We start from the raw sequence: 16,155 nt of genomic DNA, 5'->3' as shown, positions 1-16,155 counted from the left end.
CCAGTGGAGATGTTTCAGCAGGAAAGAAACAAGATCAGATGGTTGGTGGTTGTTCATCGTTAAGATGTGAGGTTAAATTGGAAGATGGGTCAGAGGGAGCGTTTCAGAGGAAGGGACATTAGTTGGGAGGCTCTTACAATAGTTCAGGCATCTGAGCTAAGACAGTGGAACTGGGAATGGAAAGGGTACAGAGTTGACAGATATTGGTGGAGAGAAGGTAAAAGGGAGCAGGATGAGATGTGGCCAGCCTGGACCACTGACATTCCACACTGGCCCAGGCCAAAGAACGAAGGCGTGATTTCCACCATAGAGTCTTCCCTCTGCCTTCTTTCTTCCTTTGCGGTGTGGTCCCCAGGACTCACCCGTGACCTCAGACCTTTGTGTTCTTTGACGACTGAGTACTAAGGCAGGAGTCTGGCCAGGGCTAGACACTCAGTTAGTTTTCACCTCCCTTATTCGTGGGGCCCACTGCCTCCCCTTAGCAATGGCCCAATACCTTTCTTCCTCCCAGTCCTCCACTCCCTTTCTTCCATGCTGAAAACAGCGGGGTTTGTTCGGTTCTGGTCTGCAGGAACCAGCGTGGGAATTTGTGGTGACCCTGGGATCCCAGCTCACGGCATCCGTTTAGGGGAGAGCTTTGCTCCGGGAAGTCGGATGCGCTTCAGCTGCGAAGCTGGCCACGCGCTCCGGGGGTCGTCCGAGCGAGCCTGTCAAGCCAACGGCTCGTGGAGCGGCGCACAGCCTGAGTGTGGAGGTAATGTATGTGACCGTTCTGCTTCTCCCCTTTGCCTACCCCCAACCTCTTCCCCTGCTTTCCTTCTCCCGAGCACCTGCCCCCACACTCACAGACAGCATCCACGGCCCCATTTCACCCTTGGCCTGGTGGACAGTGGTCATCAACAGGTAGTTCACGTTCATGCTCATTAGTAACCTAAAGGCAAACGTCTTTCCCACCCTCACCTAAGAAGGGAAGAAACCCGAAGAGACTAAGTTTAGCCCCTTTATTCATTTATTTCCTATGTAGTTTCAACAACAATGTGCCAAATACTGTAGTAGGTGCTGGGGACACGACGGTGACCGAGACAGACACACCTTGTCCTCTTGTAGCTTGCAGTTTAAGGGAAGAGACGGTGCGAAACAAACATCCAAAATGGTAGAAGAAATACAAATCCAATTTTTTAAACCCTTCAAAAGTAATATAAGCCCTTAATGATGTTTCCTGAGATAGCCCCAGTGGGGAAAATTATATTTCTCCACACACTCCTAAATTTCTGACACAGCTCTTTTTTTAAAATCTCTCTCCTCAGAGTCCAACTTTTTGTAGCTGCTCCCCAAATCTCTCTGTCTCTCCCTCTACAATACAGCCTGCACGGCACCCTCCTAGTTAGGAAGCAGTTTACCAGCTGAGAGTAAGATTGAGGGAGGAGATGTTGGAAGAGGGAGGAGACAATATGAAATCATCATCTAACCAGGGAGGCGCGGGAATGGAATACACAAATGTATAATTGCCAGGCAGCACCGGGGGCTCGCTAAGGTAGGAGGCCGTTAATTTAGAGTGAGTGTAGTCAGCACTGGTCTGGGTTTTTGTTGAACCACATTTTGCTGCATAGGTGCAGGCACAGTGTAAGTGAAGCATTAGATGTAGGGTGGGGGGTTTTATCAGGCGACTAAGACACTGGCAGAAAGTGGCAAGGGAGATGAGAGGCTATACAGAGCAGTGATTATGATGGATCCTGGCATCTAAGCTGGATAAGGAGAGAGCAGGTTTATGAGTGGAGTAGGAGGCAGTGAAAAGTGGTAGGATCGATGGATTAGAGGTCCCAATAGGACCAAAAAAATTCAGACCAGAGAACCAACCCCAGAGGTAATGAGCTGAAGAGATGAGAGGCAGTGGTTAGAGAGTGAGCCGTTTGGAACTGAGACTGAGATTGTGGAGTAGTCCTGCAGAGCAAGAGGAAGTGTTCTGGCCCGTGATCAGGGGACACCTGCCCAGGAAATGATACAAATGGAGTCAGCGCCCTCTCCCACTTATCTGCCCGAAGTCCTGCCTTTCTAGGGGTGCTATTTGCAGAGCCAGTTTCTATAGAATTTTGTAGACATACCAAAAAAGGTTTCTAGTAGTGGGAGAGTGTATTGGCAAGAGGAGAATTTAATATATTCTCAAACATCCCCTGTGACCCAGGTCCCCTTTCATGCCATCCAGATCCCAAGATGGAGTCAGTCACCGTGTCAGGAGTGTTCAGGGAACAGAAAGTGGGTGGCTAAGAGTTCGGACCTGGAAGTGAGTGTTTGGTGAAACAGTGTGTATGTGTGTATGGGTACACAGCTCCTTGTGACTTCCCTTGACAGCTCCCACTTATCCTTCAAGGCTCTACTCAAATGCTTACCTCCAGCCCCAATAAGCTGCTTCCATGTTACTGCTTTTTTCCTTTCAAGTATAACCCTTATTACATCACATTTTAATTCATCTATTTATAGGTAGGCTCTTAAGTTAGACTGAGCTCCTCAAGGGCAGGGGACATGACCTGGTCATCACTACATTCCTGGCACCTAGGCAGCACAAGTACTTTTTGGATGGATGGATGTTAGGGCCTATCTGTTGTACTAATTATACAGGAACCATTTTGTAGATTTGACTTTGGGACCATGTAAATGTTGTACATAGTTACAAAATTAAATTAAATTAAAGATTAGAAACAAGCAATCTCTAAATATCAAAATCAAAATGGAAACAAATGAACATAACTATGTATCAAGTTGGTGATTTAAGAACCCGTAGAATTATTTCAACTGACTTGAAAAAATGAAATTTGACTATGGCATATACATCATAAGGCAAAGTGAACTGCAATGAAATCTTAAACTGTTTTCAGCAATCATATCATTAGTAATAATAGTGGTGTCACTATTCTGAAGCTATTACATATACAATACCATATATAGATAGATAGATAGAACAAATTAAAATTCTTAATTGTTATTAAGAACCAAGATCTTCAGCGTAAAAGAGATATAAAAATAAAGAGGATAAGGAAAAATTCTACCTTAAATTTGGATTGGTAATATCAGTATAAACTCATAATGTATTTTCAATTTAAAAAGTTATTTTCCCAGCTCTGTCTGGTCTAAAAGTCTAGAATAGTGACTAGCTCAGTAGCAATGAGTACCCTTCATGCCTGGATTTTGGTCTCTCAATCTATTCTCCATTAAAAGCAGCCAGAGCTCTTTGGAGAAATGGCTAATTCCAGGACTGGGCAGAAAATATACAAGATGAACAGGTAACATATTGTTACTCCAGCAAGGAATCTACCAAAGACAAGTGGGGTCATGTCAAAGGAACTCAGGAGCCAACCTAAAGAGGCTCCCACTAGCCAAAGATGGGATAATTTGAACATCAATGAGAATAACAGTGGCAGTGGATGGAAACATAGTAAATAGGTTTAAATCCATGAGTTCAAATGATTTTTGGTCACCTTTGGAGCCTGCTAGGAAACCAACTCATTCTTCTGACATTTGATTAAAAAAAGATCAAGCATTATCTGGCCTTCCTGTACTAACTGTACTTCAGGGTTAGCAAATGTTTGATGATGGGCAAGTTCTTTATTAAAGAACTCTAGCTAATGCAGAAGGAATTGTAGAGTTAGAATATCACTATTTTCTATCCCTTAATGAAATAATGAATCTAGTCAACAATTATCAATTGCTGCTAAAACCATTAAGTGAAAAACTAACGGGAGGGCCGGCTCCGTGGCTTAGCAGTTAAGTGCGCGCGCTCCGCTGCTGGTGGCCCGCGTTCGGATCCCAGGCACGCACCGACGCACCGCTTCTCCGGCCATGCTGAGGCCTCGTCCCACATACAGCAACTAGAAGGATGTGCAACTATGACATACAACTATCTACTGGGGCTTTGGGGAAGAAAAAAAGGAGGAGGATTGGCAATAGATGTTAGCTCAGAGCCGGTCTTCCTCAGCAAAAAGAGGAGGATTAGCACAGATGTTAGCTCAGGGCTGATCTCCCTCACCAAAAAAAAAAAAAAAGGGAAAACTAATGGGAGCTTTATAAGGCCAGATTAGGCAGGCAAACCCGAACCCACTGATCAGCCTCAAGACCATGAACAAGGAAACAACCAGACATTCTGTGCCTCCTGATGCCATGCAACAGGAAGGACACCACCTGTGAAGTACCCTTGCCATAAAGTAGAACTTGACTATTGGAACTACAGGAGACAGAGGAACATATTGAACAATACCTCACTGGTGCGGTTAGAAAAATCCAGAAAGTGGGAAAGTCTACCAAATAAATGCCCTAGTTTCTGTAACAGATAAATTACAGGAGAGGAAACAGTAACTCAATTTGAAGAGTCTTAGCAACATGCCAACCAAATGTCATGTGTGGTCCTTATTTGGATGCTGATTCAAACAAATCAACTGTAAAAAGAGAAATTGAGACAATTGAGGAAAATTAAGCACTGATTGGATATTTGGTGCTATTAAGCCACTGTTTAAAATTTTAGATGTGATAATAAAACATATAGTCTTTATTTTTTAGAAATTAGACAAAATGTATACAGCTCTCTCCTTCCCTTCTGAGAGTGAGAGGACCAGACATGGAAGCAGCACAAGAGGCATTTCAACCCACAGGGTCCTTTTGTAGCATGTGGTTTCCACTCTGGGCAGCTCTCAGTCCCCCAGGTGACGCCTGCCCTCGCTCTACTGAATAATGTTCTCTTTTGGCTTTCTAGTGATCTCTTGTGGGAACCCTGGGACTCCAAGCAATGCACGAGTCACGTTCAGTGATGGCCTGGTTTTCTCCAGCTCCATCGTCTATGAGTGTCGTGAGGGCTACTACGCCACAGGCCTGCTCAGCCGACACTGCTCAGTCAATGGCACCTGGACAGGCAGTGACCCGGAGTGCATAGGTGAGAGCCCAGCCCTCTTGGCTCCATGGCAAATGGTGGCCAAGGTGATCGGGCTCCTCCATGCCAAAGAAGGCTTGGAGATTGAGAAGATGGAAGATTGAGAAGGCTGGCTAGAGGGGTGGGACTTGCCCCTGAATGAGAAGCATACAAATAGTCTCCATTTATTGAGCATGTACTCTGTGACAGCCACTGAGGCAAACGCTTTATTTAATATGCACTATGTCAGTTGATTCTCGCCACAACCCCATGAAGTAGCTACTATTAGCCCCACTTTACATATGAGGTGACTGAGGCCAGAGAGATTAGGAGTATATATTTGCTTTTTCTTAGATGCTAGCCAGTTCCTTGGGCTTTCTTTTCTCTTTTAGCGCAAACCCCCAATGCTCAGCCTGATTCTCTTTCCACTTTAAAGCTGCTGCCATCCACCATCTCTGTTAGTCTGTCTGTCTCTTGGACCCGTCCCGCCCTGGCCGAGCATGATGTAGCCTCACAACTCCCCTTTCTCACTCCTCTCAAGGGCAGCCCCAGATCCTTTTCCTTGGAAAGCGAGCACTGTGGGGCCTAGATGGAGGGAAGTGATAACGGAATCTAACAACATTCTTCCTTTCAAAGCCCTAGTCTGTGATTTCAGTCTCCATCTAAAACTGCACGTCAATTCACTTTTGTTCTGAGGCCAGAATTCACCAAACCCCACTCTCATGTGATACCATAACATAGGTATGACCATTGCATAGGTCATAAGACTCTGCTTCCAGGCATCTGGGCCTACGGAGGCCTCCTAGTCAGAGCAGCAGGTGGCAAGATGCGCCCCTCAGCAGACAAATTGTCTTATGTGGTCCATTAAGCATCTCAGGCCCTTCACCCTGGAAACCTCTCTCTCCCTGAGCCCAGCCTCATTTAGGAACTGAGCCCTCTGGGTACTTCGTCTTAGAGGGATAGGCTTTGAATAAGAAGGACGGGCTTCATAGCCCAAGTTGCAGGCCGCATACGGATGGTGTGGGCGAGGACAGTGGAGGTGTGGGAGGGCCCTTGTAGTGAAACTTGGCTGAACGGACTTTAGAATGAGCAGCGCCCAGATGGGAGCCTGCGAGGAGACAAGACATCCCTGATCTGACAGTTTTCTGTCCTGGGCGTGAGCAGGGAGTGATAGGGATGGTATTGGAATGCTTGGGAGAAAGGGGGTCTGGACTGGGAGTGAACAATGCTGTATCTCCCTTATCCTAGTCATAAACTGTGGCGACCCTGGGATTCCAGCCAATGGCCTCCGGCTGGGCAATGACTTCAGGTACAACAAAACTGTGACATACCAGTGTGTCCCTGGCTACATGATGGAATCACATAGGGTGTCTGTGCTGAGCTGCACCAAAGACCGGACATGGAACGGTACCAAGCCGGTCTGCAAAGGTGCGTCTGAGGGCTGCGGATATGGATGGAGGGCCAAAGAAGATACAAAAGTGAGATAAGGGCCTTGAACATCTGGAAGGGAGGGAGGTTACAAGGCAGAGTCCTAACATCTTATCGAGGAGTATGGGATGTGAGGACTGGTCCTTGAACATCTGCAAGGAGGGAGTCAGAAGGTACCAAGGTAAGGCCTGGGCCTTGAACAGCAAGGAGAGGGCTGTGCAAAGAGAGGAGTGGGTTGTCACACTTGAAGGGGGCATTGTAAGGTGCAAAAAGACCAGAGCTCCCAAAGTAAGAGAGGCCATTTCTGATTCTTCCCACTTAGCCAGACTCCCGGCAGGTGCAGGGTAACCAGTGACATCAGTGCTGATGACTGGGGCCTGGTTTCCCCAGGACGGCACCAGAACTCAGCCTGCTTTGGTCTCCCCCCAGCTATCATGTGCAAGCCACCTCAGCTCATCCCCAACGGGAAAGTGGTGGGGTCTGACTTCATGTGGGGCTCGAGTGTGACATATGCCTGCCTGGAGGGGTACCAGCTCTCCCTGCCTGCAGTGCTCACCTGTGAGGGAAATGGATCCTGGACCGGAGAGCTGCCTCAATGTTTCCGTAAGTTGCTCATGGGGGGCTTCGGTGCATCCTATCCGCTGGCTTTCTCCTCTTCTCTCCTCAGACCTCTGCTGCTGGAAGGCCTAGAATGGTAGTCCCCTCCCCCAAAATCAAGGAGGAGCTTTGTCAAAGAAACTATTAAAGAAGGAAGGAAGTTTAAAGGAAGAAAATGAGAATATCTTAACTGAGCCCTGGCTATGGAGTCACAGTGGAAGGAAATTAAGCCAGGGATAAGGGAGGTGTTTCTTAACCAGAAAAGTTGTTAACTGGGTGGGATAGTGCCTAAAGATCTGGGGGGCCCAGTGCTGGAAACATGCCTGTCTTCATGGAATATACTCTGCACAGAAAAGATTCCCAGGAACTCATGATTTTCTGGTGAGAGAGTTTATTTCTTATCCACCAGGCCCAATTGTGTCTCAAAGAGCCCAAGTCCATTCCAGGGCTTATTTCTCACTGAGACCTCCAGAGAAACAGGTTCCAGGTTGCTTATTCTTGTCACACTCCACAGTTGGGCTCTGGAAGGTTTTATTGGTGCCCTTGCTTTGGACAAACAGTAAGACCTATTTTTTCTTTCTCCTTGGGATTTACCTAATGCTGCTGAAAACTATCAACATACTCATGACACTGTTTGGGTGCCTCTAAAAATTTGGGAAATTTCAGCAGAGACAAGGGCCAGCAGCTCAAAAGTGGACGCAGGAAAGGCAGACTTTGGTGTGTGGTTAACCCTCAAACCTTCACATACTCCAAGGAGATGTTAGGAATGTAGCATGTCCCTGGGTTGTCTGGACTCAGAAACCTCCCTTTTCTTCTTGAGAAATAGCTAAACTCCTTTTGAACAGTGCATTATGGTAATCATTAAAACAAAAATGTGTACCACGTCGGCAAATACAAAGAAGAATGTCATGATCATCTGAACTCTGACTTCCCCAAGATAACCATGGTTCAGATTTTGGTTGTGCTTCCACATCGATCGCTCTGCAGTTTTGCATATATAGCCATATGTATACAATTTTCTATGAATGGCAGTGAATTGTGCTGTACATACAAGTTCATAACTTGCATTTATAGATAGGCCATCACCACCCTTCTCTATCGATACATACTGATCTACACATCATCACTTTTAATGACTTTAACGAGTTTCCCTGTTGTGGATACCACAACTTGTTTAATCTTCTCCTAGTGGTGATGAATTTACATTTCTCCAATTTAATCATGTTAGAAGCAATTCTGCCATAAATAGCCCTGAAAATAACATTTCTTTACCCTCGTGGTAAAGTCCTAGGAGTGAGAATGCCAGGCCAACAGGCATGCGCTCTATACTTCCTGACATGTGTTACCAACTTGTTTTCTAGAAAGAGTGTCCCAATTTACACTCCCACCAGCAGTTTATTAGAATATTTGTTGACTCACACCCTCATTAACAATGGATTTTGCCAATATGTTTTAATATTTACCAGCCTGAGGAGTTTAAGAAGATATCTCATTATTTGAATTGGCATCACATTTCTTATTAGCAGGACTGAGCTGTTCTTTCTATGTCATCCATTTGTATTTCTTATTCTTTGAGCTGCCTTTTCCTGGATATGGTGACTTCTGATCAACTCGGCCTTTGACTTACTTCTGATTGGTCAAGTCTAGACTCCCCAGCTGCCAGGGCACAGGCTTCCATGTAATTTTGCATATGATTGTGAATCTCATGACTCTATATAGACTGACGTACACACACACACTCACATCATAGAATAAAGAATATTCTTCATGCTTGAGGTGATGTCTTTGGGAATTTTGCCTTTGGTAGTCAATTTTTCATAATACTCTCATGATCTGAATGAAATGAGCACACTCCATACCCACTGCAGTGTAAATGCACACCCTTTGAAAAGACATTTGGCAGGACACATCAAGAGCTGAGGACACACTCAAACCTTTAAAGATAGTAAGTCCACTCCTAGGGAATGCTGCTAAGAAAATAATACAAGTGAAAGAAAAGCCATATGTAACTTTATATAATAGAAAATGCCTAATATAAGGTATATTATGATAAACTGTAATTATGGTACAACCTCTCATTGCAAAATTGTGTAGCTAATAAGTGAGAATGATGTCATCATGGGAAATGTTTACAGGATATTAAGTGAACAAAGTAAGGTTAACAACACTTGGACACTGGGTTTGCAGCCATGCACAAGTTATGCACAACTGAACAAAGACTAGAAGGGAATAAGCGTGAAAATGGAGACAAAGTTTTGGGTAGTGGGATTGTAGTTTATTTTTTCTCCGTGTTCTGAACTTCCTGTAATGTTACTCCATTACTTGGATGATTATTAATAAGCATTTGAATGTGAAAAGGAGAGGAGACACACACAGTGGCCCTGAGGCAGATGTAGTCATTTATCCTGGGTGGCCTCTGTTTCTAGAGGTTAAGTGAAACCAGGAAGAAAGTAGAACAAAGAACAAAGGTGGAGGGAGGAGGGCAGACTGAGTTCTAGAAAGCAACTTGAACCTGCCTTTCTGCCTTTGTCTTCCCAGCTGTGTTCTGCGGAGATCCTGGTGTCCCACCCCGTGGGAGGAGAGAGGACCGAGGCTTCTCCTACAGGTCATCTGTCTCCTTCTCCTGCCAGCCCCCTCTGGTGCTGGTGGGCTCTCCACGGAGGTTTTGCCAGTCGGATGGGACGTGGAGTGGCACCCAGCCCAGCTGCATAGGTGAGAGGTGACCTGGGGCAAAGCGTCCCAGCTGGTGGGCATCCTTCTTTTGGGCCCGAGATGATGACTTTCCTTTCCTGTCTTGTGTGGTCTCATCTGCAAAAGGGAACAAGTCCTCCTCTGAGCTTCTTAGAGCAGGATGTGAAACAGCTAAAGTTAATGTGCTACTGGGAATGGTATAGTCAGCCAGGGGTAGGACTCAGGTGAAGATAGCAAAAGGCAGGGGAGTCAGAACGTGGCTCCGTTTTCCTTCCTGTGTCTATTTCTCAGAATGAGTAGAGGCAATGAAAACTTCAGTGACCATGTGGTCTGTTGTGTTTTGCAATCCAGACCCAACGCTGACCATGTGTGCAGACCCTGGCATGCCGCAGTTTGGGATACAGAACAATTCCCAGGGCTACCAGGTAATGAGCTCTACGAAGATCAGGCCTTTCTGCCTCCTGTCCTTCCTGTCACTGTCAGCCTCAGAGGACCCGGAGACTTTCCTCAGGACGGCACTATGAGGGACAAAACCTTGGAAGCTCGAGAAAGAAATCGCTCTGCCTCTTTGAACCATACTGCACGGGAGCACGCTTCAAAAAAAAGGAAGGCGTTTACGTCAATCTGAGAAGCTGTTGTGGAAGAACAGATCCACGTGTAGCTCCACAAACACTTCCTAGCAACCCCGTGTAGTTGGCACAGGGCATTTGTGGAAATACAGAAATGAGTGAGACAGACAGACTTTCTGTCCTCAAGGTGCCCATGCCCTACCCACAGACACAGGGCTCAGACAGGGTGGGGAGCTCCCCAGTGGGCCCATCCCGATAGGACACATGCTCCATGGATACATCTCAGAATGAGCTCCAGGAGAAGGAGGGGATTTGGACAGCCTGGGATGGGATACTCTGAACAGAGAACAGGAAGCAGGGAACGATGGGTGTGTTCAAGACAGGGCAATTAACTGGAACCCAAGATGCACCCAGGAGAAGTGGCAGACTGGGATATAGCCAAGGAATGCGATTTATTCACTCAGTCTGTATTCAACAAATACTTACTGCCATGAACTATTCGAGGTGCTAGGAATACAGTGGGAACAAGACAGGCCAAGTGCCTGCTCTAAGGGAGCTCCATGGCTGGAGACGATAAGCAAACAAAATAACTTCTGAGGGTGATAAGCACCACACATGGTGTAAATTCAAAGGGATGTGACCGGATGGGTTACTACTTTAGGAAGCATAGTGTTGGAAGAGCCCTCCTAAACTTGAACTGTGGCCTCCATGATGAGAAGGGGCAGCGATGGGCAGAGCTGGTGAGCATTCCTGGCAGAGGGAGGGGCCCGTGCAAAGGAACACTCAGGCAGGGCAGTGCTTGGCAGGTTGGAGAACTAGAGAGCAGGCCAGCCAGCAAGGCCAGAGCATAGTGAGAGAGGAGAAGGAAATGAAGCCAAAGAGCCAGGCTGGGTTTGAAAACAGCTTGGCACTGTCTTGTAAAGTTAAATATTCACACATTCTATGACACACAAGTTCCAATCCTAGAAACCAACCCCAGAGACTCTTGCACATGTTAGCAAGAAATGAGAAAAATCGTGGTATAACCACACAATGGTTTATTATACAGCAGTGAAAATGAATGAACTACAGCTCTACACATCATGGATGAATCTTAGAAACATAATATTAAATGACAAAGGTGGTGTGATACTATTTCTATAAGAATTAAAACCAAGAAAAACATTGTTTAGAGATATATGTACGCATAAGTGAAAGAATTATTTTTTAACAAAGCAAGGAATTTAAAAACACAAAATACAAGATCAACGGTTATCAGTGAGGGGGAGCCAAGGAAGTGGGCAGGGAAGGAACACACAGATAATTACAACCATGTCGATAATGTTCTACCTCTTGAGCTGAGTAGTGCGCTCAACTGAAGCTGTCCATTTTATCATGATGGATTCATGTCTGCATATGTTGCATATATTCTTTTGTATGCATCAAATAGCACATAATAACTTTTGAAAAGGGAAAGACATGGGCCAGGTCATGTAGGGCCTTAAGGCCATGATAAGCATTTTGGATTTTATTCTAAATATCTTGGGACACCATTTGAAGGTCACTCAATCTGATCCACCATTTGAACTATCACTCAGGACACTGAGGAGAGGATGAATAACAGAGGGTTAAATGAAACACTTAGTCAAGTAGGACACCATTGCCATGGCTCAGGACAAAGATGAGGTTGGAACTGGGCAAGGGTGGTGACAGTGGACACCGAGAGAAGTGAAGGGGTCAGGATATATTCTATAGGTAGATCCAAGAGGACTTGTTGATGGACTGGACTGAAGTGTTGAAGGAAAGGGAAGAATCAATGGTGACTTGAGGCTTGTGATTTGCACAACTGGGTGGATAAGGTTGCCGTTGGCTGAATGAGATGATGAAATATAAGACAAACAGGTTGGGCACAGAGGAAGGGGGTAGAAATTAAGAGTTAATTTGCTCCTATAGATAATAGAGACACATGAATGTTTTGAGCTGGGAAATAGTGTAACCTGAGTTGCAGTTTAGGAGGCTAATCTGGCAGCATTAAGCTCCAAGGATTGATTGGAGAGGGAGAGATGGAGCTGGTGGCTGCAGGGGTGTCGAGTCGGACAGTGAGGGGCTAGTGGAGGGTGAGGGTGGGGAAAACTGAGCAGAAGGAGAGATGGAGGGAGGGTGGAGATTCTGTTCAACATATATTTACAAAGCACAGTGCCAGGTTCTATAGGGCACATGTCTGTAAGTAAAACAAGTCTCCTGTCCTCAGGAATTTACAGTTTCATAGAAGAAAGAGACACACACAGTAATAATTTTGTTTTGTACCATTTCTTCACATTTTATAAAATGCTTTCCAATCAGCCATCGCATTTGAGCGTCACTGGATTCCAGTGTAGCTGTGGCAGGGCTGGTCATCCCCACTCTGCACATAGGAAGACTAAGGTATAGAGTTCCATGCAGCCTCTCATTCAGCAAGTAAACGCAGAAACCAGAACTCAGAGCAGGGTCTCTTTGTTTGGAGTCAGACACTGTGTCCACCATAGCAGAGTGTGATATGTCCAATAAGAGCATTGATCTGGCTCGGGGGACTGGGTGAGGTCTTGTGGAAGAGGCATAATATAAGCTGTCTCAATGGGTAAACATGATTAAACCAGGCAGAGAAGCAGAAGTGTTGCTGATGGAGGCAACCACGTGGGTAGGAGTTGGGTCATGGGAAAGTAGTCAAGTGACGGGTATGAAGTATCACTGGATGGAAGGTGACCATGGGACCTTCTGTCCTCACCACAGGTTGGAAGCACAGTGCTCTTCCGTTGTCAGAAAGGTTACCTGCTTCAGGGCTCCACCACCAGGACCTGCCTCCCCAACCTGACCTGGAGCGGAACCCCGCCTGACTGTGTCCGTGAGTGCAGACTTCACCCATGTCCCAAGACAACTCCTCTTGGCAATACATTATCTCTCCCAGCTGGGCATCCAGGACATGCTTGAATGTGCTGAATGACGGGGAGCTCACAATTTCTCATTGGGACCAATATTGGTCTCTTTGTAGTCCTTATCCCTTAGGGCCTCACAGAAGACACTTCCACACAAAAGCCTTTCTGATATTTGAAGGCAATTCCTATGCCTTAGCTAAGAAGAAAGAAAGAACTTTGCAGTGGCAGCAAAAACTAACAACTACAAGGCCAGCCCTCAGGATGGAAGGTTTCAGGCTTTTGACTATAATTACTCCTTTTCCCTCAGGAAAAGTGCTGCAGGCTTAGGTTCCCCCAGGGTTAACTAAGCCAATAGCCACATGATCTCCATCTTGGCCGTTCATCTTGGCCATTCGTACAGCCGTCAAGACTGGGAATGAGAGGGGGACTAGGGAGGGAATGCCAGACGTGAAAGGGGCCCATGAGGGAAAAGAAGGGGATGGCTAGTCTAGGAACAGGGGAATGGTCAAAAGCCTTCCTGAAGACCCTAATCTCCCCCGGTCCAACAATGTCTTTCCTCTCGTCCAGCCCACCACTGCAAGCAGCCAGAGACGCCAACCCATGCCAATGTCGGGGCCCTGGACCTGCCCTCCATGGGCTACACGCTCATCTACTCCTGCCAGGAGGGCTTCTCCCTCAAGGGTGGCTCCGAGCACCGCACCTGCAAAGCAGATGGCAGCTGGACGGGCAAACCCCCCATCTGCCTGGGTGAGTGTGCCCATGCGGTGGACCTCTCCGGGGTGGGAGGCCACAGGTGACAGCTGAGCTGGAGTGAAAGAGCATGAAAGAGAAGCAAGGAATATGATTTCCAGGAGCGGGATCCTGCTTCTGATTTTCTGAGGTATTGAGTCTCTAGGAGATGAAACCAGAGCAGTTGAAAGAGACACGTAGTGAAGCCATCTCGAGTTTTATTTTGCTACCTTCTGCCTGAGCTTAAACATTCTCCCGGATTATACTTAATCGTCATACGAGAAAGTTCTCTGTTCCACCAAACTGAAATAATGCATTACACATATTATAACCTTGATAAAACAGCACCCACCCACAGATCCTTTAGGGTTACCAAGATGTCCCAGACCCCTCTCCCCCTCTTCTTCATTCATTCATTCTCTATTTATTGAGCATTATCACTGTGCATGACTGTGCTGGGCATGGGGGACTCAGAGGGGGAAGACACAAACCCCACCCTAAAGGAGTTCACATTCAGCTTCAGAAGACAGACACATTATCAGATGTGACAGAAACTTCGGGAACATAGGGATGTGCTGAATGCTGCGAGGATGAAGAGGAAGGGCACTAATTCAGCCTAAGGGGGGAGGGGAGAAGTCAGGGAAGGCTTCCTGGAGAAAGTGATCCCAGTCCAGTCTTAAGTGAAGAGTCTAGCAAGGATAAAGGATTAGTTGGTGCTGGAATGGTGTTAAACTCTCTCTCACAGGTGCTGATCTCGCCACATGCCAGATATTGTTCTAAGTACTTTGTGTGTACTAACTCATTTAGTCATCACAGTCATCTTATGAGGCAGGTGCTATCTGTATCCCATTTAATATATGAGGAAACCCAGGCACAGAGAGGTTAAGTAACATGCCAAAGGTCACCAGCTGGTAAAGGGAAAAAGCTGAGATTCAAACCCTGAATGTCTAACTTCAGAATCCACGCTCTTAAGTACTTTGCTGTCCTGCTGCTCAGCGAGAGAAGACTTCAAGTTCAGAGCCTTTATCGGAGCTAGAATTTAATAACATTGTATTTTCATTGCGTGAATTGTTGTAAATTTCTTTTATTTATGAAAAGTAATATTTCTTTTCCACATTTTGTAGTGATATAAGGTTTCTTTTTTAGAGTAAATTTACTTAAGTTTTTATTGTAGTAAATTATACATAATATAAAATTTATCATTTTAACCGTATATAAGTGTACAATTCAATGGCATTAAGTACATAGTGCAACCACCACCATATCCATTTCCAAAACTTTTTCATCAGCCCAAACAGAAACTCTGTACTTATTAAACAATAACTTCCCATTCCCCTTTCCCTCCACCCCTAATAACCTCTATTATACCTTCTATCTCTACGAATTTGCCTGTTCTAGGTACCTCATGTTAGTGGAATCATACAATATTTGTCCTTTTGTGTCTGGATTATTTCATTTACCATAATGTTTTCAAGGTTCATCCATGTTTTAGCAAGTATCATAATTTCCTTCCTTTTTATGCCTGAATAATATTCCGTTGATGGATATACCACATTTTGTTTATCTGTTTATCCATTGACAGACATTTGGGTTGTTTCCACTTTTTGGCTATTATGAATAATGCTGCTATGAAGATAAATTTACATATTTTTGTATGGATATATGTTTTCAGTTCTCTTGGGTATGTGTCTAGGAGTAGAATGATAACTCTGTTTAACATTTCGAGAACTGTCACACTGTTTTGCAAAGTGCCCACACCACCTTACCTTCCTACCAGCAATGCACCAGAGTTCCAACTTCTCCACACCCTTGCCAATACTTCTTATTGTCCGTCTTTTGGAGGATAGCCGCCCTAAGTGGGTGTGGAGTGGCATCTCATTGTGGTTTTGATTTACATATCCCTAATGACTCATGATCTTGAGCATCTTTTTGTGTGTTTATTGGCTGTTTTTATATCTTTGACAAGAGGTCTATTCAAATCCTTTGCCCATTTTTTTGATTGGGCTATTTGTCTTTTTATTGTTTTGGGTTTTGTTTCTTTTTTTCTTTGCTTGAGGAAGATTAGCCCTGAGTTAACACCTGTGCCAATCTTCCTCTACTTTATATGTGGGCTGCTGCCGCTGCGTGGCTGACAAGCGGTGTAGGTCCACACCCAGGATCTGAACCTGAGAACCTGGGCCGCCGAAACAAAACATGCCAAACTTAGCCACTCTGCCACAGGCCTATTGTTGAGTCGTAAGAATTCTTTTTTTTCAATCTCTTAATTTCTTTTTCTTCCCCGGATTTATTGAGATAGAATAGACAAATAAAATTGTAATATATTTAAAGTGTACAACATGATAATTTGATATACGTA

The 16,155-nt window shown here is 45.3% G+C and overlaps 1 protein-coding gene across 2 annotated transcripts in view; it reads left to right on the top strand.

Annotated features, from left to right (window-relative positions):
• CSMD2 (CUB and Sushi multiple domains 2) overlaps positions 1-16,155 on the top strand; it is a 606,380-nt gene that overhangs the window by 574,515 nt on the left and 15,710 nt on the right. For both annotated transcript variants that reach the window (XM_058553610.1, XM_058553609.1), the window contains exons 57-64: positions 572-754; positions 4,742-4,918; positions 6,143-6,322; positions 6,752-6,925; positions 9,458-9,631; positions 9,962-10,035; positions 12,928-13,039; positions 13,638-13,817. In XM_058553610.1, the coding sequence (XP_058409593.1) occupies positions 572-754; positions 4,742-4,918; positions 6,143-6,322; positions 6,752-6,925; positions 9,458-9,631; positions 9,962-10,035; positions 12,928-13,039; positions 13,638-13,817 (1,254 nt within the window). The remainder of the gene's footprint in view (positions 1-571; positions 755-4,741; positions 4,919-6,142; positions 6,323-6,751; positions 6,926-9,457; positions 9,632-9,961; positions 10,036-12,927; positions 13,040-13,637; positions 13,818-16,155) is intronic.

Source organism: Diceros bicornis, chromosome 13 (genome assembly GCF_020826845.1).
Source record: "Diceros bicornis minor isolate mBicDic1 chromosome 13, mDicBic1.mat.cur, whole genome shotgun sequence".
Classification (NCBI taxonomy): domain Eukaryota; kingdom Metazoa; phylum Chordata; class Mammalia; order Perissodactyla; family Rhinocerotidae; genus Diceros; species Diceros bicornis.
The sequence above is the reverse complement of the archived record's forward strand: the minus strand, read 5'-3'. Positions and strand labels throughout refer to the sequence as shown.